Source organism: Artemia sp. Qi Xiang Cuo, chromosome 3 (assembly GCF_049724085.1).
Source record: "Artemia sp. Qi Xiang Cuo chromosome 3, ASM4972408v1, whole genome shotgun sequence".
Classification (NCBI taxonomy): domain Eukaryota; kingdom Metazoa; phylum Arthropoda; class Branchiopoda; order Anostraca; family Artemiidae; genus Artemia; species Artemia sp. Qi Xiang Cuo.
The window spans coordinates 52,956,746-52,982,983 of record NC_142796.1 but is presented as its reverse complement, the minus strand read 5'-3'; the positions used below and the strand labels follow the sequence as shown (position 1 = coordinate 52,982,983).

The window sequence follows — 26,238 nt, the reverse complement described above, 5'->3', positions numbered from 1 at the left end:
TAAAGGTCGCGAGGCCCCCCTCCCCAGGTTTTGGGAAAATTTATTTGACTTTATTCAAACCGAGACTTTCCCTATGGATAACACATTCGGCCCGGTCTGAAGTTAAATAGTGCCCAAGGGGGAGGGTAGTCACACCGTCTTGACAAAGATAGACCTTGTCAGAAATGGTACTCATGGCAATTTTTTCTACATTTACAGTAAAGTTTCTGTAGTTGAGTGAACGAATTGCCAATAATTTAGCTCATGGAATTGTATTTTGAACAATACAATTCCTATATAGGTCCAAATTGAAATTCTTATCCACATAGCGCGTGGGTACTTATTTACAAAGTTTCACGATTTCCTCATCGTGTGTCTGTATATAATAAACCTTCGGACTTAGAAACATAACACTGGAAATCATGTCGCGTCCCGGTTCTGATTTAAAAAATAAAATCTGATTTGGCGCCCGACGTTTTACTAGCTCTGGGTAAAACCCCTCTCCAATTCGTGAGCTGATAATTTCAGCGTGCGCCAAATCATCAATTAGATTTGGGATTTTTACTTTTAACAGTAGAGAATCTGTGTCCCCGTAGCAGACCTCTACTTGCCCCTTTTCCGGCCACTGTACCCTAGCCACATTGTAGTAGAATTCCAACATGAGCTTTTTAGAGATATCCAAGATCGCACTGCCTGCAGCAATATTTTTATTCAGGACAATGCTTCTTTTTTTTTCATTCAATAGTACCATGTCCGGGCCAATGATTGTGAAGGAAGTGTAATTTGGATCGGCAATAATTCGAGCACATTGTTCGGGATCGGTCACGACGTTACAACGATTTCTATTGCGAACACTCTCACACATTTTACCAATAGTCGAATTCAAAATGAGTTTATAAATTTCTTTTTTGGCTTTCGTTTGTGCTTCAGAACGTTTCTTGACAAAGGTGTCAACAAACGTTTTTAGATAAGGTTTTTGACTAAACTGGAGCGCTCTGTGAACCTTTGTGACGTTGAAACCGTTGTTGCACATCCATTTTAAAACCACATGATATACCAAAATTTTTTTTTCGGCAGAAGGTCAGCAATAAGTTTTATTTGAAGGTGACCAATGCAATCCGTCCACCTCGACTAAACGCCTTTTGTGAGGGCTCAAAGAGTCCCTAGTCACAGATCTATTGATGCACGGGAAAACAAAATCCTCTACTGAATCGTGAAGCTCAACTGGTATCTCCCCGTCAATTTAAAAAAACCATCCAACCGGTCCATTCTCCTCAACACTGTCAATGTTGGGGAAATGGGGAGCTTGAGGGTCATTGAGCAATTTATAATCACCGCAAGGTAGTGCATAATGGAACATGGCCGAGGGGTAGAGAGAATTCATATCAAGGAAAACTGCATCCGATTTTGTCCCCGTCTTCTCTCCAGTTGGATCAGTTTCCAAGATACCATCCCCGTGAAAAACGTATCCACCCCTCATTGACCTTTCGATGAACAGGTGCTAATCAATGTCAGTAACTAGCCCTATTTTTTCCCCGCTAATTTTTAGGATGAGGTCCATCACCAGATGAGGAGATGAAAAATAATACCCCAAATAAAGATTAAATTCCCCATAGATTTTGTCCGTATTTTTACACATAATGTCTAACAAAGTTAAAATATCACTCGAAAAATACAGCTAGCAGCAGTCAAACCCATTTTTACACCCTCCCTCTGCCCACACTTTTTTAGCAAAACTGTATTCATCGGAGGTGCACCTACGATCGTGTAGACTGTCGTAAAAGATTCAATCGAGGGAATAGTTTCCTCGGCGAATCTCGACATGGATTAATAATAATCATAAGTTAATATGCCCTTGACCGTCAACAAATCATATAAATCATTTGGAAATTGTTGCTTGAGAAGGGGGAAAACGTTGCAGCCGTCATCATTTTTCTGCACTTGAATTAATTCGCTCAATGATTTAGGGAAAAAACTGTAGGAATTTAAAAAGCGAATTTTATTCGTGTACTCAACGTCGTTATCAACAAATTTCCACATAAATTCCAAAACAAGCAACTTTTCCGATGATTTAGGAATGATTTTGTAGGAAAAGCTGTCTATCACCCTGGCATCATCCACAGTTACATTTCTTTGAAGATATGCCATTGCAGGTAGCAATTACTTCAGATCATAGTTAGAGTTAAGTATAAAAACCGAAAGAAGAAGGCGCTCTTTAATTTTTAAATTACATGATTTTTCAGCCCACCCCCGGAGATTACTTTTTACAGGTGAATTTGGGTCAATAAGATGATCAGGATTCTGTACTGTGTCTTTTGAAGCAAGAGCACCCCTACAAACCCAACAAATTTTCCCTTTTTCTAGTACCAGTTGCTCCTTATCTGATAATGACGTTGGGTAGTTGGTGTGACGCAATCGTTAAATTGCGCTGTTTGCTGTTTTCATTAAAGACACCAATAACTTTTCCAAGCTACCCTCCTCATCCATAGCCAAAAAAACTCTTCCAACTGCATTTTATTATTGGAATCGCGACGGGCATGCGCATAGGAACATGCAACTAGTTTGTGTTCCTTGACTATATTTGGCCTTGATGGGTCCGATACCTCCACCAGTCTAGATTCACAATCGAAAGATACTTTATCAACTTGTAGCAGGGAATTTTGGAAATTTTTAAATTGTAAAGTATCTTTGCCTTCTGCCGGCATTTCTATTCTTTGATTGCCATGAATTTTGCAATATTTCATGTGATCCGAGAATGTTCTTTCAATTTTAAATGAGGAAAGGCACATGGGGCAATAGTGACGTTTCCCATATTTTTTGCCTTGGGATAGGGGTCGACTTATTGCTGTAACGGGGAAAAAATGATCATAGGAATTTACATCTTTGGGGGACTCATAAATAACCAAAACCCAATTTTTAACATTATCTACCGACGGTGTCCTAACTGAATACAAAACTCCTTTTTCATTTGGTTTCTTTCCCCCATTTACAAATTGTGTGTCATATTGGAGAACAACCACCCCCAACCCAAGCTTTTCGTTTGCTTTTTCGAATATGGTTATTTCTTTCAAGGACACCAGATACTTCCCCTCTAAACAGTCAAAATTTACTTTAGTGAAATTCTTTCCGCTATTACTAGCAAGGCCGTCAAGATTTTTTATTGATGACTATTTTTTTAATGTTTTATGGGCTGCTGCTAAAAATGCGTATTTAAAGCATTGCAGCCCCGTGTCAAATCTGAAACCCTGAACCCCTCGTGTAGCCGACAAATCAGGGTGGCAATTTATTCGTCGACTACCTCTCCCCGCCCCCCTTATTTAGTAGATTTTTTTTTAAATCTACTGATACTCAGATCCATGTGTTCAATGTATAAAATTGTGGACCCACTTCCCCACTCGTTAAACGTGTCCAAAGTCGAAATTAATTCATTTACCCAGTTGAAAAAGTTGCCCTCAAATTCATTTAGACCAGGGTAAAAAGTTTGGTTGCCAGTTGAAAAATGAAAATAAAAAATATCCCCAGATTTCCCCTTTTGTAGATAAACTTTTTGACTTACTGATGCTTTAACCCCCCCTTGACCCGCCCCCCATTTCTGAATCTGAATCTCTAATTTTGCTCGAATTCGGTCGATGTAGCTATGGAGAACATTTACAGGGTCTTTTAAAATGACCCCACCGTCAATCACGTTTTCCTCGGGAGGATTAAAATCTACCCTATGTGTTTGTAAGTGACCTAGAGCAGACTCTAACAAATAAAATTCACGTAGTTCCGGGGATATGACACTATTTTCATGTCCTGCACCCAGTTGTACAGGATCTAATTCACTAATTATAGAACTATCGTCGAAAATAGCCCTGGACACATTAGGTTTAACAAATTGTATTGTTGTTGCTGTGTCATTAAGCGAAATGGTGGGGGGTGACATAGAGTTGTCAATTCCACCACACCCATTCTGTTCAATTGCAATGGCTGGAGATGGCATGAGGTCCCCTAGGCCTGCTAGTACATATTCCAGGGTGTTTGGGGACAATTGATCGAGCCAGCCTGTATTGTCCTGTAATGGGATTTCTTTATGAGGACCCGGTTCAGATGCACTAGTAACATCCCCTAAATGCTCACGCATAAATCTATCTGTCCACTCCGGATCCTTAATCATGTCAATATCACAAGTTAAATCGTCTAGGCTAGCCATGTCCCCAAAAACATCATTAAGAAAACCTCTATACCACTCCATATTGTCTAGAACTAATGAAGGTTCGTCTCTGAACTCCATTGGTGGTGATAGAATTGGTCCAGTAAATGCTGATGTTTCATGACCCAGTGGCGAAAAGGCTAATTCATTAATATGTATAAAAAAGGTTTTATATTCTATGTGAAATAAGCATTATTTCATAAAGTTGAAAAATCATGTTCATTTCTAGTTGTATGTTTACCTGAATATTTAACACATACATTTTTTCCATACCACCCATAAACTCAATTCCTCCTAGAATTATTTAAACTAAATACTTTTTGCTTATAGCATTATTTACAGAACAAATGCTTAATAAATTACAAATTTTGTTAGTAACATACACACACAAACACACAATAAAATAGTGAAAATCATTACGTTGTTATTGAATTTGCAATTTTCATTATACTATCTCCATGAATTATCGAGTAGACGCGGGGCATGCATCGCTCACACACACACACACACATCACACACACACACACACACACACACACACACACACACACACACACACACACACACACACACACACACACACACACACACACACAAACACATAACAAAATAGTGAAAATCATTACGTCGTTATTGAATTGCACTATTCATTATTCTATCTCAATGAATTATCGAGTAGACTCTGCGCATGCACCTCTCACACATACACACACACACACACATACAAGCACGCACACAAACACACAACAAAATAGTGAAAATCATTACGTCGTTATTGAATTTGCAATATTCATTATACTATCTCCATGAATGATCGGGTAGACAGAAAAATAAGCGGCGCATGCACCGCACACACACACACACACACAACACACACACACACACACACACACACACACACACACACACACACACACACACACACACACACACACACACACACACACACACACACACACACACACACACACACACACACACACACACACACACACACACACACACACACACACACACACACACACACACACACACACACACACACACACACACACACACACACACACACACACACACACACACACACACACACACACACACACACACACACACACACACACACACACACACACACACACACACACACACACACACACACACACACACACACACACACACACACACACACACACACACACACACACACACACACACACACACACACACACACACACACACACACACACACACACACACACACACACACACACACACACACACACACACACACACACACACACACACACACACACACACACACACACACACACACACACACACACACACACACACACACACACACACACACACACACACACACACACACAGCACACACACACACATCACACACACACACACACACACACACACACACACACACACACACACACACACACACACACACACACACACACACACACACACACACACACACACACACACACACACACACACACACACACACACACACACACACACACACACACACACACACACACACACACACACACACACACACACACACACACACACACACACACACACACACACACACACACACACACACACACACACACACACACACACACACACACACACACACACACACACACACACACACACACACACACACACACACACACACACACACACACACACACACACACACACACACACACACACACACACACACACACACACACACACACACACACACACACACACACACACACACACACACACACACACACACACACACACACACACACACACACACACACACACACACACACACACACACACACACACACACACACACACACACACACACACACACACACACACACACACACACACACACACACACACACACACACACACACACACACACACACACACACACACACACACACACACACACACACACACACACACACACACACACACACACACACACACACACACACACACACACACACACACACACACACACACACACACACACACACACACACACACACACACACACACACACACACACACACACACACACACACACACACACACACACACACACACACACACACACACACACACACACACACACACACACACACACACACACACACACACACACACACACACACACACACACACACACACACACACACACACACACACACACACACACACACACACACACACACACACACACACACACACACACACACACACACACACACACACACACACACACACACACACACACACACACACACACACACACACACACACACACACACACACACACACACACACACACACACACACACACACACACACACACACACACACACACACACACACACACACACACACACACACACACACACACACACACACACACACACACACACACACACACACACACACACACACACACACACACACACACACACACACACACACACACACACACACACACACACACACACACACACACACACACACACACACACACACACACACACACACACACACACACACACACACACACACACACACACACACACACACACACACACACACACACACACACACACACACACACACACACACACACACACACACACACACACACACACACACACACACACACACACACACACACACACACACACACACACACACACACACACACACACACACACACACACACACACACACACACACACACACACACACACACACACACACACACACACACACACACACACACACACACACACACACACACACACACACACACACACACACACACACACACACACACACACACACACACACACACACACACACACACACACACACACACACACACACACACACACACACACACACACACACACACACACACACACACACACACACACACACACACACACACACACACACACACACACACACACACACACACACACACACACACACACACACACACACACACACACACACACACACACACACACACACACACACACACACACACACACACACACACACACACACACACACACACACACACACACACACACACACACACACACACACACACACACACACACACACACACACACACACACACACACACACACACACACACACACACACACACACACACACACACACACACACACACACACACACACACACACACACACACACACACACACACACACACACACACACACACACACACACACACACACACACACACACACACACACACACACACACACACACACACACACACACACACACACACACACACACACACACACACACACACACACACACACACACACACACACACACACACACACACACACACACACACACACACACACACACACACACACACACACACACACACACAAACACACACACATGCGACAAACATCACACACACACACACACACACACACACACGTAGCGCACAAACGTGTACACACACACACACACACACACACACACACACACAGGTTGAAAATGCGAAAGCATCATTAACCTATGAAGGATCAGGAAAACATATAAAAGTTAAACATGTACACCCACCCACTCAACCCAGATACAAACGCCACCCCCACAGAAAGTCAGAAAGCTCAGAGTGCTTTGCCAATAAATAAAAATGCATTATATTCAGCTATCTCTGAGGGGAGCAGATAAATTTAAAACAATGGTTGGGGCGGGGGATTAACATTTTAATATCTCTGACATACACTTTTACGGTGTTGAAAAATGGAGAAAAGGCTAATTCATTAACCTATAGAAAAAAGGTTTTATTTTCTATGTGAAATAACCATTATTTTATAAAGTTATAAAAAAACATGTTCATTTTTTCACCCCATCCTCAAAACTCAATTCCTCCTAGAATTATTTAAACTAAAAACTTGCCCCCCCCCCCCTCCTACAGAAAGTTAAGAAAGACGCAAAAGAGTGCTTTCTTTGCCAATAAAAAAAATGTATTATATTCAGTTATCTCTGAGGGGAGCAGAGAAATTTAAAACAATGGTTGGGGGCGGGGGATTAATATTTTAATATCTCTGACATACACTTTTACGGTGTTGAAAAAAAGCGAAAAGGCTAATTCATTAACCTATAGAAAAGAGGTTTTATTTTCTATGTGAAATAACCATTATTTTATAAAGTTAAAAAAAACATGTTCATTTTTTCGCCCCATCCTCAAAACTCAATTCCTCCTAGAATTATTTAAACTAAATACTTGCCTCCACCCCCCTCCCACAGAAAGTTCAGAAAGAAGCAAAAGAGTGCTTTCCTTGCCAATCAAAAAAAATGCATTATATTCAGCAATCTCTGAGGGGAGCAGAGAAATTTAAAACAATGGTTGGGGGTGGGGGATTAACATTGTAATATCTCTGACATACACTTTTACGATGTTGAAAAATGTTGAAAAGAAAATACTTAAAAAAACAAAAAAAGTTGGATAGAAATAGGCAGAAGCTAGAGGTGAAAATACCTACATTTCCAAATTCAGACTGCTGTTGAGTGCCGTCCGTTTCTTGCATAGATGTGGTGGCGATGTCACTGGCTTGTACAGATGAGCCAGTGGGGCTCCCCATCATGTAAGCAACCATCTATTCTCTTTTCAGCTTTCTACCTGGCTGCATAGGGGTTGGTACTGGTGGGTTTTGGGCAGGCAGCGCCGGTCTGGAATGGATGTGAGTGGCCCCCATTGGACCGCCTATCTCCACTTGTTGTATTGGAGTAACGCCGTTAGCCTTAGCTCTCTTTTCCGGGGGAGAGTAATTGTAGGAATCCTCTTCCTTAAAAAGAAGACAAAATTTAGCATGGAAAAAACAATTCCCTTTTTTACAGAAGAAAAAATTAGTCTGCACAAAGAATCCCCCTCGAACCATACGGAATCAGGGAACAGAGTCTCTCTCAAACCCCGTAAAGCTCTTTTAAAAGATACAAGAACTACTTATTCAACACAAAAATTTCGTTTTTAATGGGCACCAAGTAAAGAAAAATCGTGTTAGAATTGATACATTGCCCCTCCCCCTTCCCTGCCATATATTTTTATAAAAGCCTCTTAATCATCTGTGAAATCCACTTGCTTTCATCAAATACAATTGAAAATGGGTTATCTCGTTTAATTTGACCAAAAAACAAACTCTTTTGTCAACGAGTCTTGAATTGCACATTTCCATCCTTTTGTTTTCTTAATCCCGATAAGATGCATGCCAATGTTGTTTTGAAATCACCCCCTCTTGGTAACAGGATTATAAATACAGATGGTTTTATTTAGCCCGGAAAAAGACATCACATTTTAAATGGACGGTGGGAAAAGGACATTTTTGAACGAAAAGAACTATTTCTAGTGAATTAAAACTTGTAAACAAAGCAGTGGAGGAGAGATTTAATTTACATAATGGGAAAAAAATCGTACAATGCATTTTTTAGCGAGTATACTCATCCTATTTTAAGGTTTGTATTGTTGGAGGGGGAGGGGGGCTAAGTCCTCCTTAAATTTGAATTTACTGGTAAAATGCTTTTTATCTGGAAATACATTAAGAAATTCAGTAAACTATACTCACGTTGAAAATAGAAATATCCATTGTTTCCAAGTTAATAATATTCAATGTATTATACGATATGTTAAAGCATAATGGAAATTAAATTGTAGTGCATGAACATTTTATACGAAATTTCAAGGACGAAAAAAACGGATGTTGACTCGAAAATCACTGTTTGAGTTACATAATTCCATGCAAGCTCCCAAAACATGTTTGACTACTTTATATCATACCAGTTTTTTAAGAAAAAAATTGTGCACATGAACTCACGACGTACATTCTTATGAAATTCTTATTAATAACAGAAAAAAACATGTCTGCTTAAGTTATATAATTATTAACATACTCTCAAAACATGTTTGACCACATTATACACTGCCAAATAACCAGTCTGGTAATCATAGTATGGGAATTCCTAGTGGCCGTACGCAAATCCAGACGAGGCACCCTACTATTGTCAAAGAAAAAAATTGTTTCGTCACTTTTGTACCCAAAATATACTTCTGAGTGGCCTCCTCTGAAAAAATTATTAAAAGATTAAAAAAACCTTTTAAACTACTTATTTATCATTCCTAGCAGTACTTCACTTAACTTTACCACAATTTTCCGCTGCCCTCCCCCGCAAACCCTAAAATATATAGGCCTAACCAGAATTAATCCTACTTATTTTCAATGAATTTCCCATGCTTGATTTTTTCTGTAAGTTTATTCAACGACTAAGGAGGAAAGCCTACGTAAATTTAGCAACATAGAAACTCATGGATAATATTTAACTTGAGCTATATATTTGCACATTAAGAGAGAGGTTAAGTAAATGGAGGCAGTTTTAGGAACGATATAAATAAAATAAAAGGTTACTTAAAAGAAATTTTCCATTTTTCTAATTAGCCTACATAACGGCTATTAATTAATAAACATGTCTAGAGAACAATTCTTACTCCATAGTTTGCCGAAAATATCCAATAAGAAATGAACTTACGGTATCCATTTCCATTTTTCAAAGGTTTCAATAACTGTAACTATTCTGTATAACTGTGTGTAGAAATTTTGAGGTGACGTTAGGACACATCAAAATACACTAATTAGAACTAGATTAAGAATTGGCTATACAACTACTCCCAGAAATTCTCTCAAACTGAAAATGCTAAAATAATTAAAATTACTGCCATACTTAAAATAAGGTTAAAGTACATACTCTGCGATAGGGGCAAAATTGCTTTGGCACACAAAATACTATTAAGTTCAATTCCAAACAGTCCTGATCTCTCTGTGTCAGCAAGTGAAATGGTCCTTATTTAACCTATTTTTTCAATCCATTCACTGTTGTCAATCGCTGTCCACAGGTTATGCAAGCTGTCCATTGTTCATATATAAGGTTTTTATCAAAGAGGTAATCGTATAGACTTTGAAAAAGCCTTATTCGATTTAAATCAAAGTTCTAGATCCGTTTTTTAAAGTCAAGAATAATCAGACAATATTCACCCCCCCCCATGCCATAAAAACTTGAAACATTTTGTAATCAAAAACGAACAAAAATTGATTAAAAAAAACTCCGAAAAATAAGTTTTTCAACGAAAGGTAAAGGCCATTTTACACTTAAGCTCAGTAGATACAAATACCTGTTAAAATTCAAACTCAATATGACCAGAAATTACTATTAAAGAATAATGAAACCCAAAATGAACAGAAATTAAATAAACAATCATAGCAAAAAACATACAATAGATATTAGCTTAAATGAATAAATAAATCTTAAAACAAGTGACACTTAAATTGAATATGCCAATCAAGCTTGAATCGAATAAAATAACTACGAACAAGAGTGTGGGTATCGCCTCACTACAGAAGCCCAAAACCTAAAAACTGAAGCCTAAAAAAATTAGGATACTGCCCCCTTCTTGAACTGTAAAAACCTAAAGCCTTCTGCGTCATTGGCGCTTCACTGAAAACGAATTACTCATATATTACAAATTTATTCTTTTCCAGTTCTTACAGCATTGAAAATGAAAATAAAAATTACAGTGAAAACAAAATATTGAACTGATGGATGTTTCAACAATTAATATCATTATATATCTAATATTCAATTTCATTTTGTTTACACTTTCCAAGACTGTTCAAGACTCATACAGTTTTCAGTAAAGTGCCAATGACGCAGTAGGTTTTAGGCTTCTGCAGTGAGGCAATACTCAAACTCTTGTTTGTAGTTATTTTTATTCGATTCAAGCTTGATTGGCATATTCAATTAAAGTTTCACTCGTTTTAAGATTTATTTATTCATTTACATTAATATCTATTGTATGTTTGTTCGCATTAATTGTTTATTTAATTTCTGTTTTGTTTTTAGTTTCATTTATACTTCAATAGCAAAATATTTCTTTTTTCGTTTTAAGCTTGATTTTCATATTCAATTGAAGCATTACTCGCTTTAAGATCTGTTTATTCATTTATATTATTACTTGTTGTATGTTTTTTGCTATGATTCTTTATTTAATTTTTGTTCGTCTTGGGTTTCATTTATTCTTTAGTAGTAATTTCTGGTCTTTTAGAGTTTGAATTTTAACAGGTATTTGCATCTGCTGAGCTTAAGTTTAAAATGGTCTTTACCTGCCTTTGAAAAACTTGTTTTTCGGAAAGTTGTTTTTTAATTAATTAAAAAAACAAACAAGAGATGAACCTAGGACGAAAACTAAGCAAAAAAAGCTAAAAAAAAAATGTGGCACCAAACACCTTAAAATGGTTTAGCCTTCTTTTGAAGGAGTAGATGTGATAAGAACAAAAATTGTTTTAATTTTTACAGAAGAAGAATGTTTCCAAAATTAACTAATTTGTTTTGTTCACTTATATTAACAGTTAAAGTTAGCTATACTGAAAAAATATAATATTCTTTTTAACTTTCTAATTTTGAAGTTATCAAAAGAAATATCTTAGTAAATCATGGTTTTCAGGTATAGCCTAATTAGACCGAAGATGGTTCCAGGAAGTGAAAAATACTTGTGGTTCCAGGAGAAAAAACAACATCGTAGAATGTGCATGACAAAATAGAGAATACGACGGATGTTTTCCGGGGGTGGGGGAGCTATTGTGTTGTTTGCGAATGGTTCAGGCTATTAAGTTTAGCCATGGTTTAGCGAAAAACATAGCTTGTAAAGCTACTATTTTGAGTAAAAATACCTGACGAATATCCTGACGAGGCTTGGTGGGTATTAAAGGTTGGGGCTGCTCCGGTGTTGTGAGATACTTTGGTGTCTTCACTCTGTCTTTAGCTTCTTCATTTGTTCCTATCCCCTAAAGGTAAACCCTGCCTGAGTGGCCTCATAGTGGCTTTAGGGTGGAGCTTCGACGAGTCTGCCCAACCAGAAACATGACTGCAACCGGTGCTGCAGGGTGCCCTTTAGGAGTGACACCCCTTGAGCAAATCATAGCCAAGTAAACTACTCTGCATTGCGCTTGATTCTGATTAATGGATAGTTCTTATAGGTTCTATTTGCTTTGGTGGGCTTTTTAGGATTGAATACCCTCTTTTTAGCTAAGTTGTCTATTATGGGATGCGTCCCGTTCACAGTAAAATATTAATGATTTTTGAAAGCAGCAACGGTTATAGCTTCCTTCAATTTTGTAAGTATAATGGTTTAGTCTTAAATAATACAGTATTTAGCCATGATATGGCCCATAAATTAACATTAAAAGAACACTACAGTTACAGTTAATAGATTACAGTTAAGAGAACAAATAAACAGGATCCCAGGTATTATTATGGTAAGGTACTTAATGCCCAGATTGGTATGGATAGGGATAGATGGCACCCTAACCAAGATCAATATGGTATGAGAATTGAATATAGCAACAGTTATTGACTGCTCCAATTTTGTAAGTTTAACGGTTTAGTCTTAATTAATACAGCATTTAGCCATGATATGGCCCACAAATTAACATGGTGCTCACATAGTGGTAAGACAGCCCATCTTCCTGACTTTACTTTATTTAAAATTAAAACCTGGAAGGACCAATACAAGTACTAAAGTATATAAGTGTAGTATTAATCATTTTGAAAATAAAGATCACCACCTAGTAGTGCCTATTATTAATCAAAAGCTGAAATTTAGGATACGTATTTTTTGGGCAGTTATGTCTCTGGTTGACGCAAGGATGCGAATTTGAGAGGAATTTTCTAGGAACAGTTGTATAAGGAACTAAGGAAAAGTCTTATATTTGAAATGCAAAGTATGGATAGAATAATTTTAGGTTAACAGTTTGTGAAGTTTTAGATGGTGTATTAGGGAGGAATATTAGGGAACAACCTTTAAGTCTGGTAGAAAAAAGGAAGTGGTTAGTCCGTACAAGAAGTATTTGGTTAATAGAGAACATAAGAATAATAAGACGAAAGTAAGGGAAGTAGGGAAGGCGTTAAACTATGAACTAAGAAGGTGCTGATTAGTTTCCATGGACAAAATTACCAAGTATCTGGAAGATGCAGCCAGACTGCAAAATAGTAAAATATTGTATTTGCATATTACAAATTTTGAGAAGAAATAGTCAGTCTTGACTTGTCCCAGTTAAAGATTAAAACGAGACCTCAATTAGTAATAAGGATAGCGTTAAAAAGAGCTATGCAGAATATATTAAGGATGTGTTAAACTGTAATAAAGTTACGAGAAATAATTTAGTTAAAGAGCCTAGTTTTTGAATAAACTGGGATGGAATAGGAGTTTGTATGGCTGCGAGGGTACCATGCTGATTTGTGCTGCAGCGAGCTGTTATTAGAAGCCTAGTAGCAGTAAAGTTAAATCTATAGGGGAAGATTTGTACAGAGGATGTATGTCGATTGCTCCTCAATTTGAATTTAAAAAAAAAACATTTAATTTTGAAACACTTGGGAAAGGATGCTATTAGAAAGAGAACGGACAATTGAGAAATGACATGAAAATAAGTTTTGCGAGGGTGCCCTATTCCCCAGTTTTTTGTACTGAAATAGCTAGAGAAAATTCCCCAGACTCGTTTATTTTCAAATGACACCAGTGTATTTATAATTTAAACTATGTTGTTATCCAATTCTCATCTATGTAGGCCTACTTATGTTTCTATGCCCATTACCGTACGTGTTTTCCCCCCTTCTATTTGGTTCTTTATTTCAGGCAACTAAAGGCACATTTGCTGAAGGTTGGCTTCGAACAGGTGACTTGGGATACTATGATAATGAGGGATATATTTATTTCAAAGAAAGAATCAAGGAGCTTATTAGCTACAAAAAACATAACGTAAGTATTAACTTGAGCTATTCAAATTGCGTTTATCACGGGTCATTTGTCTCAGTTTATAAGACAACTGTGATGGTATGAGAGTAAAGGGTATATATAATTTCAAATGATAGATCAAGCAGTGTATTAGCTAAAGAAATATAACGTACATTTTAACTTGAGCTAATCAAATTGCAATCATTAAAGGTTAATTTGATGCAGTTCGTAAAACAGGTAACCTTGGATACTATAGTATGTTACAGGTAATTATTTGGTTAAAACAAAAAGGAACTGTCTTCCTAATTGTGTAACTGCGATAAATAAGCACTTGAATAAGGTCTAACCCTTACTCATCCATCCAATTACCTGGGACAAAACAGTAAATCCAATCCAAGACGTAATTAAGAAGAATTTCTTTTTTTCAAAGAAAGGACCAAAAGGTTTACTACCTGCAACAGCAATAACCTGAGCATGAAAATGAATGATCTAAATCGTATCGCTCAGAGGTCAATTTGACCATGTACATTAGAAAATAACTGAAAATATTCAGTAAATAAATCCACTGGCTTTAACTGTAATGCATCAGTCATCTGTCACGAATGATTTGACAGACAAAATGGAAATAATATCCCTTTTCTCTAAAGATTCGTCCGATGGACTTCTAGAAAAAAACTTAGGTTCAATTTTTTCGTTTGCACCCTGGTAATTTTTCCTCTTTTTGGAGTTTTGGAGAGGGGGGGGGGCAATATTCTGTGCTAAAATGTTTAATTTTTTCATGCTGGTGTATTAAAAATATTCTGGAATGTATTTTAAAAGTGGAATTTTTGAAGTGGCTCTAAGATAATCAATGGTATTTTGATATAGTTTTTATTAATATAATTTCATATTTAATTTGAAAAGAAGTTGGGTCCTGAGAAATAGTCCATTTTATTCCAAACAAATTAATAATATTGATATCTAAAATAATAATAATGGTTCAAAACGTTCACTCGTTGAAAAAGTTTTTGGTATTTCTTGGTGTCATTCTCTTTTTTTTAAAGAATTTTTTACTGTTTAAGTAAAAAATGAATCAGAAACTTTGACAATAAAATCCTAAAAAAATAGAACTAAATTTTATACTAAACAGTTCTACCATAGGCAGCGTAATAGCGCTGCCTAAGTAAAGAACGATGTTGGCAAAATGTATTGATTATTATTATTTTTATTTATTTTTTTGTTGGTCTTAGACCAGGGTACTTCGTATCAAAGGAGTTGTCGTAGAAACTTGGAAAAGTGCTCATTCGAATGGAGATTGGAAGGGCTTGTGCCCTTTTTAATAGACAAAAGTGATTGGAAGGCAACGAACACCCCTTCCACGCCCACCGTTTCACCAAACACATCCAATCAAAATTTTGAGATAGCCATTTTGTTCAACGCAGTTGTAAGATCAAGAAATTATGTCTCTGAGGAGGGCACTCCCCCACAGTCCTCAGAGCAAGGGTTGTAATTTATGCCATGGGGCAGTATAAGGTTTTTATTGAAAGCGTTATCGTATAAACTTCAAAAAGGGTCCATTCAATTGTAAATTCAAATGACTAATACCCTTTTTAATAGTCAAAAGTGATTGAAGGGCAACTAACCCCCCTCTCACGCCCACCCTTTCCCAAACCACATCCAATCAAAACTTTAAGATAGCTGTTTTGTTCAACGTAATTGAAAATTCTGGAAATTAGGTCATTGAGGATGACAAACCCACCACAGCCCTCAGGACGAGGGTTGTAAGTCATACCCTGAGGTTATATAAGGTATTTATAGAAAGCGTTGTCGTAAAAAATTATAAAAGGGCTCATTTAACTGGTAATTGAAATGGCTAGTGCCCTTTTTAATACTTGAAAATGATTGAAAAGTAACTAACCCCCCTCTCACGGTCACCATTTTCCCCAACACATGCAATCAATATTTCGAGATATCAATTTTGTTCAACGCAGTGAAAAGTTTTGGAAATAAGTTCTTTGAAGATGATAGCTCCCTCAGAGCCCTCAGGGCAAGGGTAGTAAGTTAGGCCCTAGGGGCATATAATATTTTTATGGAAAGCATTGTGGTAGAAACTTCAAAAAGGGCTCATTTGATTGGAAATTGAAAGAGCTAGTGCCCTTTTTAATAGTCAAAAGTGATGGGAGGGCTCCAATCACGCCCACCATTTTCCCAAACACATCGAATCATAATTTTGAGGTGGCCATTTTGTTCACCGTAGTTGAAAGTGTTGGAAATTATGTCTTTGAGGATGATAACCCTCCCCCCCCACAACTTTCAAAAAGAGAACTTCAAATAGAAACTTCAAATTGAAACTTATATGCCCTTGGGGCATATAATGTTTTTAAAGAAAGCGGAGTTGTAGAAACGTAAAAAAGAGCTCATTCGATTGGGAATTGAGAGAGCTAGTGCCCTTTTTAATAGTCGAAAGTGATTGAAGGGCAACAAACCCCCCTCTCACGTTCACCATTTCTCCAAACACATCCAATCAAGATTTTGAGATAATAATTTTGTCCAACGTAGTTTAAAGTTCTGGAAATAAGGTTTTTGAGGATGACAATCCCTCCCCCCCCACAATCCTGAGGAAAGGGTTGTAAGTTATGCCCTGGGAACATAGAAAGTTCTTATAAAAAGCGTTCTCGTAAAAACTTCAAAAAGGGCTCATTCGATTGGAAATTGAAATGGCTAGTGCCCTTTTTAATAGTCGGAAGGGATTGGAGGGTAAAGCCTTCAGGGCAAGGGTTGTAAGTTATTCCCTGGGGGAATATAAGGATTTTATAGAAGGTGTTGTCGTAGAAACTTCGAAAAGGGCTCATTCGATTGGAAATTGGAGTGGCTAGTGCCCTTTTTAATAGTCGAAAGTTGTTGAAGGACAACTAGACCCCCCCTCCCACCCATCATTCCCCCAAACACATCCAATCAAAATTTTGAGGTAGCCATTTTGTTCAGCGTAGTTGGTTTATATAAGAACGATGTTGGCACAATGTATTATTTATTATTTTTTGTTCCTTTAGAGCAGGGCACTTCGTGTCCGATAAATTGTCGTAGAAACTTCGAAAAGGGCTCATTCAATTGGAAATTGGGGTGGCTTGTGCCCTTTTTAATAGTCGACAGTGATTGGAAGGCAACTAACACTCCTTCCACACCAACCATTTCCCGAAACACATCCCATTAAAAATTTGAGATGGCCAATTTGTTCAGCGTAGTTGATTTCCAGATAAAACTTATGTTTTAGAGGAGGACACTCCCCCATAACCCTCAGGGCAAGCTTTGTAACTTATGCCCTGGGGGCATATAAGGTTTTTATACAAGGCGTTGTCGTAGAAACTTCAAAAAGGCTCATTCGATTGGAAATTCAAAGGCCTAGTGCCCTTTTTAATAGTCGAAAGTGATTGGAGGGTAACAAACCCCCCTCTCACGCTCACCTTTTCCCCAAACACATCTAATCAATATTTTAAGATACCCATTTTATTCAACGTAGTTTTAAGTTTTTTAAATTAGGTCTTTGAGGATGACAACCCCCTCAAAGTCCTCAGGGCAAGGGTTGTAAGTTATGCCCTGGGAGCATGTAAGGTTTTTATAGAAAGCGATGTTGTAAAAACATCAAATAGGGATCATACAATTGAAAATTGAAAGGGCTAGGGGCCTTTTAATCGTCGAAATTAATTGAAGGGCAGCTAACCTCCCTCTGACGCCCACCATTTCCCCAAACACACCCAATCAAAATTTTGAGTTATCCATTTTGTTCAGCTTAGTCGAAAGTTCTGGAAATTAGGTCTCTTAGGATGATAACCCCCTCAGAACCCTCAGTGCAGGGGTTGTAAGTTATGCCCTGGGCGCATACAAGGTTTATATAGAAAGTTGTTATAAATATTTCAAAAAGGGCTCATTTGTTTGGAAATTGAAATTGCCCTTTTTAATAGTCAACAGTGAGTGGAGAGTGATTGACCCCCCTCTCTTGCCCACCTTTTCCCCTAACACATCCAATCAAAACTTTTAGATAGCCATTTTGTTCAACGTAGTTGAAAGTTCTTGAAATTATGCCTTTTAGGATGATAATCCCCTCAGCGAGTGCAAGGGTTGTAAGTCAAGCCCTGGGGGCATATAAATATTATATAGAAAGTTGTTATAGAAATTTCAAAAAGGGCTCATTTGATTGGAAATTGAAATTGCCCTTTTTCATAGTCAAAAGTGAGTGGAGAGTAATTAACCCCCCTCTCACGCTTAACATTTCCCCAAAAACATTCAATCAAAGTTAAGAGACAACCTTTTTGTTCAACGTAGTTGAAAGTTCTGGAAATTATGTAATTAAGGATGACTAACCCCCCAGAGTCCCTAGGGCTAAGGTTGTTAGCTATCCCCTGGGAGCATATAAGGTTTTATGGACTGAGTTGTCGTAAAACTTCAGAAGAGGCTCATTCCATTGGAAATTGAGAGGGCTAGTGCCCTTTGTAATAATCGAAAGTGACTAGAGGGTAACTAACCCGACTCTCATGCCCACCATTCCTCCAAACCCATCTAATCAAAATTTTCAGATAGCCATTTTCTTCAACGTATTAGGAAGTTCTGTAAATTAGATCTTTGAGAATGACACTCCCCGCAGTCCTCAGGGCAAGGGTTTTAAGTTATGCCTTGGGTGCATATAAGATTTTGATTGAAAGTTTTGTCGTAGAAACTTCAAAAGGATTGGAAATTGAAAGGGCTAGTGCCATTTTAATAGTTGAAAGTGATTGGAGAGCGACTACTGCCCCTCTCATGCCCACCATTTCCCCAAACACATCCAATCAAAATTTTGAGATAACGATTTTGTTTAACTTAGTTGAAAGTTCTGGAAATTCCGTCTTAAAGAATGACAACCACCCTAACAGCCCTTAGGGTAAGGGCTGTAATTTATGCCATGGGGGCATATAAGGTGCTTATAGAAAGTGTTGTCGTTTCAGAAAGGGCTCATTCGATTGAAAATCGAAAGGCCTAGCGCCCTTCTTAATAGTCAAAAGTGATTAGAAGGCTTGACATTTTTATAGTTAAGATCGATGTGGGTATAATGTATTAATTTTGTTGTTGTTGTTGTTTAGACCAAGGCACATCGTTTAGAGTTAGGTGTCGTGTGAACTTCGAATAGGGTTCATTCAATTGAAAATAGAAAGGGCTGATGCACTTTTTAATAGCCGAAAGTGATTTGAGGGCAACTACTCCCCCTCCCACGCCCACCCACCCATTTGCCAACTATGTTTAAAAACTAAATGTTGCCTTAAGATTAAATCAAAATGCACGTGTTTATGCTAATTCCCAATAAGGCATCTCAGCAGTATCCAAAGAACGACGGATAGTATTATGTTTAGACTTTCAGGGCTACTTCTGCTCTTAAAATTTAACCAAATCAAAATAGCGTAAGTGTATCCAAGCTACCAAAGAAAGTAAACAGATTTTTTGCGAATGGTATCAAGTTTTCCATTTCAGGTCACTTAGAGGAGGTATGAAACTAAATTAAACACTACTATTTGTGTCCAGATTTTTAAAAGGGTGTATGTTATTAAAAATTGCTGAAAATGTTTCTCCAGCATGCAAATAGCAGGCCAAACTATAAAGTATTAAAAATGAAAAGATTTAAAGTACTATTTTCTTTTTCCCTGAAAAGACTATGTCAATATAAAACGAACAGAAATTAATTAAAAAAAAACTTTTTCCACAAAATAAGTTTCTCAAAGAAAAGTACGGAACTCCATTAAACAAAAAATGAGCAAAAATCAAATAAAAAAATCTACCAAGCGTGAAACTACCACAAATCCGCATCAATAAATAAATGGAACCCTAAACGAACAGAAATTACAATAAATAACCGAGTCAGCTCATAACGAGCAGAAAATAAGCATAAGTTGGGCTCAAAACCCCTATGACTTCCCAAGGCCAGAACAAAATTTGTACTTAACTGAAAAAAAATTTAAACCAATGTGCATTGTCAGTTTAATATACATATACTGATGTTTAGTAATCAAAATGTTAATATTATTTGATTTATTAAAGTTATAAAAGTAAAAACCTTTATATTTTTTTCAGTAAAGTGCAAATTTTGTTCCGATCTTGGGAAGGCATAGGGATTTTGCGCCATACTTATGCACATTTTTTCTCGTTTTGAGTTTGACTTGGTTAATAATTTTAATTTCTGCTCGTTTTGAATTTCATTTATTTATCGATGATGATTTGTGGTGGTTTTATGCTCGGACGATTATTGGATTTTATTTTTGCTAATTTTTGTTGTTTAATAGGGTTCTTTGCTTTTCGTTGAAAAACTTATATCGTGGAAAAAGTTTTTTTTTTATTAATACTTTGAAAAGTCTACTCTTCTCCGTGTTTTTCTTTCCACTTCCATTTTTTGGCCTATTTTGGCCGTTTTTGGTCCATGTTTTATAAGTTGTTTATATAATTTTTGTTTTCATTATACTCGAATTCACCACATGAATTAGTTTTTCTTTTGGCTTTTTAAAGTTGCAGCCTGTTCTTCATCAAACAGTTCGTGGTAACGAACTGTAAGTAAGGAGCGACCCGGCTCAATAGTAACTGAAACTCTTAAAAATGGAATTTTTAAACCAATAGATGCGTCAAAAGAATCAGATTTTTATGCTGCTTTCAAATATGTAAGTTTCATCAAGTTCAGATTTACCCATCAACAGTTACTTGCCTGAGAAGATTTGCCTTAATTTCGATAAAAGGGGGAAACACCTCCTAAAATCCATAGAGCTTTATTGAAAATCACACCATCAGATTTAGCGTATCAGAGAACCCTACTATAGAAGTTTAAAGCTCCTATCTTCAAAAATGTGGAATTTTGTATTTTTTCTTTTTCAGGAACAAGATCACGGATGCGTGTTTATTTGTTTTTTTTTTCCCAGGTGTGTTCGTATCGACCCAATGGTCCTAGAAAATCGCGGGAGGGCTCATTCAAACGGCAATTAAAAGTTCTAGTGCAATTTTTAATTGACTAAAGAATGGAGGGCAACTAGGCCTCCTCCCAGGCTCATTTTTTCCCCAAAGTCACCCGATCAAAATTTTTAGATCTTGAGTCTTTGAGGATGACTTAATCCCCCACAGTCTTTGGGGAAGGTCTGCAAGTTATGAAATTTGCCCAATGTTTACATATAGTATTGGTTAGTGAAAAGCATACAGAAGTATTTAGTGGGGATTTTTTCTGGCAGTGGGTGGTGAAGGGATGGTTGTAACATGGGATAATCTTTCTATGGAGGAAGTTTTCATGGGGGAAGGGACACTGCTATGAAGGGGGCTCCGAATTTCCCAGCATTATTTATAAATAACGATCAGAAATTTTGTATAAAAGAAACAACAAACTTTTTCATCTGAAAGTAAGGAGTAACATTAAAACTTAAAACCAACAGAAAATATTACGTATATGATTGGGTTTACCCCGTAATCATTACCTAACTCTTTACGCTAAACATTTTTTGTACTTTCATCAGACCTATTTTTTCTAATTAACGGCCTTTGTCATTAAGGGGTGATTCTTAAAGAATTGGAGCAAAATATGAACTTCAGCGTAAAGAGCGATGTATTGACTAGGAGGTGAATTCACTAATGCACGTAATAAAAATTTATGAATATTGAAGTTCGTTACGTTTGTTAATTCGTAAGTTACATCAGATCAAAATTTCGAGAATGCCATTTAGCCAAAAAAAAAAGTAAAATTAATATGCAAATTTCATTTTAATTATTCATGTACGCTGAGCCAAAATTAAAGCTGAATTAATTCAAAAACGTTCAGAAATTAAATTAAAAAAAAAAAGTTTTTTTGAACTGAAAGTAAGGAGTGACATTAAAACTTAAAACGAACAGAAATTATTCTGTATATGAAGGGACTATCCCCACCTCAACGCCTCACTCTTCACGCCTTAGTTTGACTCCGTCTCACAACTTTATTTTTTAAAACAATAAAAAACTTTAGCCTAAAGAGCGGGATGTTGAGGAGGGGACAGCCCCTTTCATATACTGAATAATTTCTGTTCGTTTTAAGTTTTAACGTCGCTCCTTACTTTTCAGTTAAAAAAAATTTGTTTTTTTATTTAATTGATTTTTCAAGGACGAACTTTTATGCTATAGCTGTTCTACACTTATATTTATACTTTTGAAGAATTTTAATTGTCCTCTGTAACAGGAAAATTTCTCTATTTGGTTTGTTTGGATATGAAAGTATGAAAATTCTTATTTATTTATTTGTTTTGATGTTTACCCACTGGCCAGTTTTACTTCCTTGGTTTCATTTTTTTTTTTTTTGTCTAACCGCTACAGTTCTAGAACAGGAATTATGATCAGGAACAGAAATATTTAGGATAAGAATTGTCAAGGGAACGGATATATGTTTTGACTGTGGGCAGCCAAGGATCAAACTTTTTTTTCATATCAAAGGTTTTTACACATGTTAACGCTGCAATCAATATTTTTGCATTCATCGATGTTTTTTTTTGTGTTTTAGGTAATACCGTCTGTGCTGGAATTCATTCTACTTTCTCATCCAAATGTGCAGGACGCTGCTGTTGCTGGCATTCCCGACGACGAGGATGGGGCCTTGCCCAGAGGATTTGTAGTAATAAAAGAAGGGTCAGCCACCACTGCCCAGGAGCTGATCGATTTTGTCAAAAGTAAATTGAAGTTTTATTTTTCATTCATAAGCCACGCCTTTTCTTCCTATGAAAACACAAACTACAGTTACCAGAAACTTCATAATATCTTATATGCCACTACTCCTTTACCTCATCCCACTTTGGCACTCCAAGTGTCTGTTGTAACTTCTTAAAAAAAAGAGACATCTAGTTTACACAAACATATCATATATTAGAGTAAATTCTGACCTTATATCTAAATCGACTATGGTTAAACTACAGTCAACCTAAAACGTTTTACTCTCGACAATCACAGCTACTCTGATCGTTCTACCTTCATGCTCTGGTTGAGTTTCTGTTATTCCTGTAACTGAGCAGTATCAGTGCTTGGTCATTTATGTATGATAATTTTGTTTTATTGTCAATAAAAGAGAGAGAGAGAGAGAGAGAGAGAGAGAGAGAGAGAGAGAGAGAGAAAGAAAGAATGGGAGCGAGCAAGCCTTAAATTGAACCTTAGTTTACCAGTGGTCTAGTCAGGAGTTGATCATAGACAAGTAACAAAGATTTCACTGGTTACCTCTGTTGGTTATCTACATTTATATCTACTCTCTTTAAACAAACAATAATTGTTAGTGTATCTGTTTACTTTCTCTCGAAAACGGTTCTATATTTTTTTTTAAAGAAAATTGGCACCTTGGCATTTTCTGGCCTGAAACGAATTTCTAGATAGGTCAAAAGTTTGAAAAAATTAGTTTAAAGGCTTAATTTTTGAAAAAAATAATGTGAGTGACATCATATTTATGAGCACATTTCAAAAATATAAATAACATGATTACATGATTAGCATGCATGCAGAATTTTGTGCCTTTTATTATTTTTCCCAGGGTAATTGTATCCAACCTAACATGAAGCCATGACATCAAGGTTAAGTTCACATTATCTGAAATTTGAAGCCAAGTAATAACGAGAATTCATAAGTAAAGCATGTCGCGTACCAAGTACCTTGGTCCAACCTCAAAGTCAACTGCATATTTTTTTTTTTTTTTTTTTTTTAACTAGCACATATTTACATTTCTGGCCACAAAAACGAACTTAATAGATGAAAAGTTTAAGGAAGAATTCGTAATTTTTCCAAGTGTAGTAGTATCAAACATATTGTGAAATATATATATATATATATATATATATATATATATATATATATATATATATATATATATATATATATATATATATATACGCTAAGCGCTATATAGCGCTATATAGGCGTTTTATTGCGCTATATACGCTATAAAACGCCTCGCTCTTTACGCTAAAGTTTTTATTGTTTAAAAAAAAGAGTTGTGAGAAAGTCAAACTTTAGCTTAAAGAGCGAGGTGTTGAGGAGGGCACAGCCCCTTTCATATACGGAAGCGGAGGTTTGGGGGGTGGTAGCCGCCCAACTGCACCTCCTAATCCCTGTACGTTTCAAGGTTCGAACTTGTGACTCAGCCTCTTTAACTCTTTAGAAAACGTAGTTTTTTTCAAATAATAATTATTTAAATTGAGTTAAACTGGAAACGCTTTTCGTCCATAAGAACTAACACATTAGCGATCTGTTGCTTCTTGAAGACAGAAACGGCATAACTGCATATACAATAAAACTGAGTTCTCAAAAACCCTACTTTTTATAAGGTATATATACCTATATAAGTCCAATTCATACAATAATATTTCATTTTCACTATCCTTGGTGTCGCTTCAAACAAATTTAAGAAAATGATTTAAAGTTGAAATATAAAATGTATTTAAAATGAAAGTTTAAATGGACTTCAAATAAATCTACTCAATTCATTTTAATTTGATTTTAACAAATGGAGTCAGTTTTTTTTTTTTTACAGGAAATTAATTATTTTTGAAGTGTTCTCTTATTTTCCAGGCAAGTCGAAGAACGATTTTGAACAATTAGCAGGCGGCGTAAAGTTCGTTGACAAAATTCCAAGAAACGAGATGGGAAAAGTTCAGCGAAGGCAACTTACTAACTAACGGCTGTTTTATATTAAATATGTATTCATATGAAATTACATTTTTAGAAAGAAATCGTATTTCAATTAATTTTTTTGACCTATTCTAAAGTGGTATGGCCAAACGAGGTGTGCAAAATACAGCAAATTACTGCATTTTCATTTAATAATGGCTAGGAAGGTAGCTTTCTTTTGTATAGTGATCAACAAAAAGCTAACCAAGAATCCTGCATAAGTAAGAAATAATGATAGACCCACAAAATCAACAATCCTTAATATATTTTTTATAGAAAAAACTAGCTAATTAATAGATATGAAAGGACCAAGTACGGGGGAGGGGGTTTTTGTTTTATTTGTTTCCTAGGGGGGGAGAGAATTGTGATTGAAATAATAGTTATATTTTAAACGGTCATTGAATGAGGGATTGAACTGTTTATATTTTCTTTGTATCTGATTCCTGCCTTACATCACAAATTTACCGAAATATCTGCCAATGCTCTTTACACTTACCATTATAACGTAAGCTAAATTTATTTAGCTTACGGAGCT

The 26,238-nt window shown here is 36.9% G+C and overlaps 1 protein-coding gene across 1 annotated transcript in view; it reads left to right on the top strand.

Annotated features, from left to right (window-relative positions):
- LOC148954268 (uncharacterized) overlaps positions 1-25,774 on the top strand; it is a 309,906-nt gene extending 284,132 nt beyond the window's left edge. Inside the window, exons 9-11 of the mRNA XM_089086137.1 lie at positions 14,964-15,086; positions 23,560-23,725; positions 25,605-25,774. Of these exons, the coding sequence (XP_088942263.1) occupies positions 14,964-15,086; positions 23,560-23,725; positions 25,605-25,711 (396 nt within the window). The 3' untranslated portion in view covers positions 25,712-25,774. The remainder of the gene's footprint in view (positions 1-14,963; positions 15,087-23,559; positions 23,726-25,604) is intronic.
- The last annotated feature ends 464 nt before the right edge of the window (positions 25,775-26,238 follow it).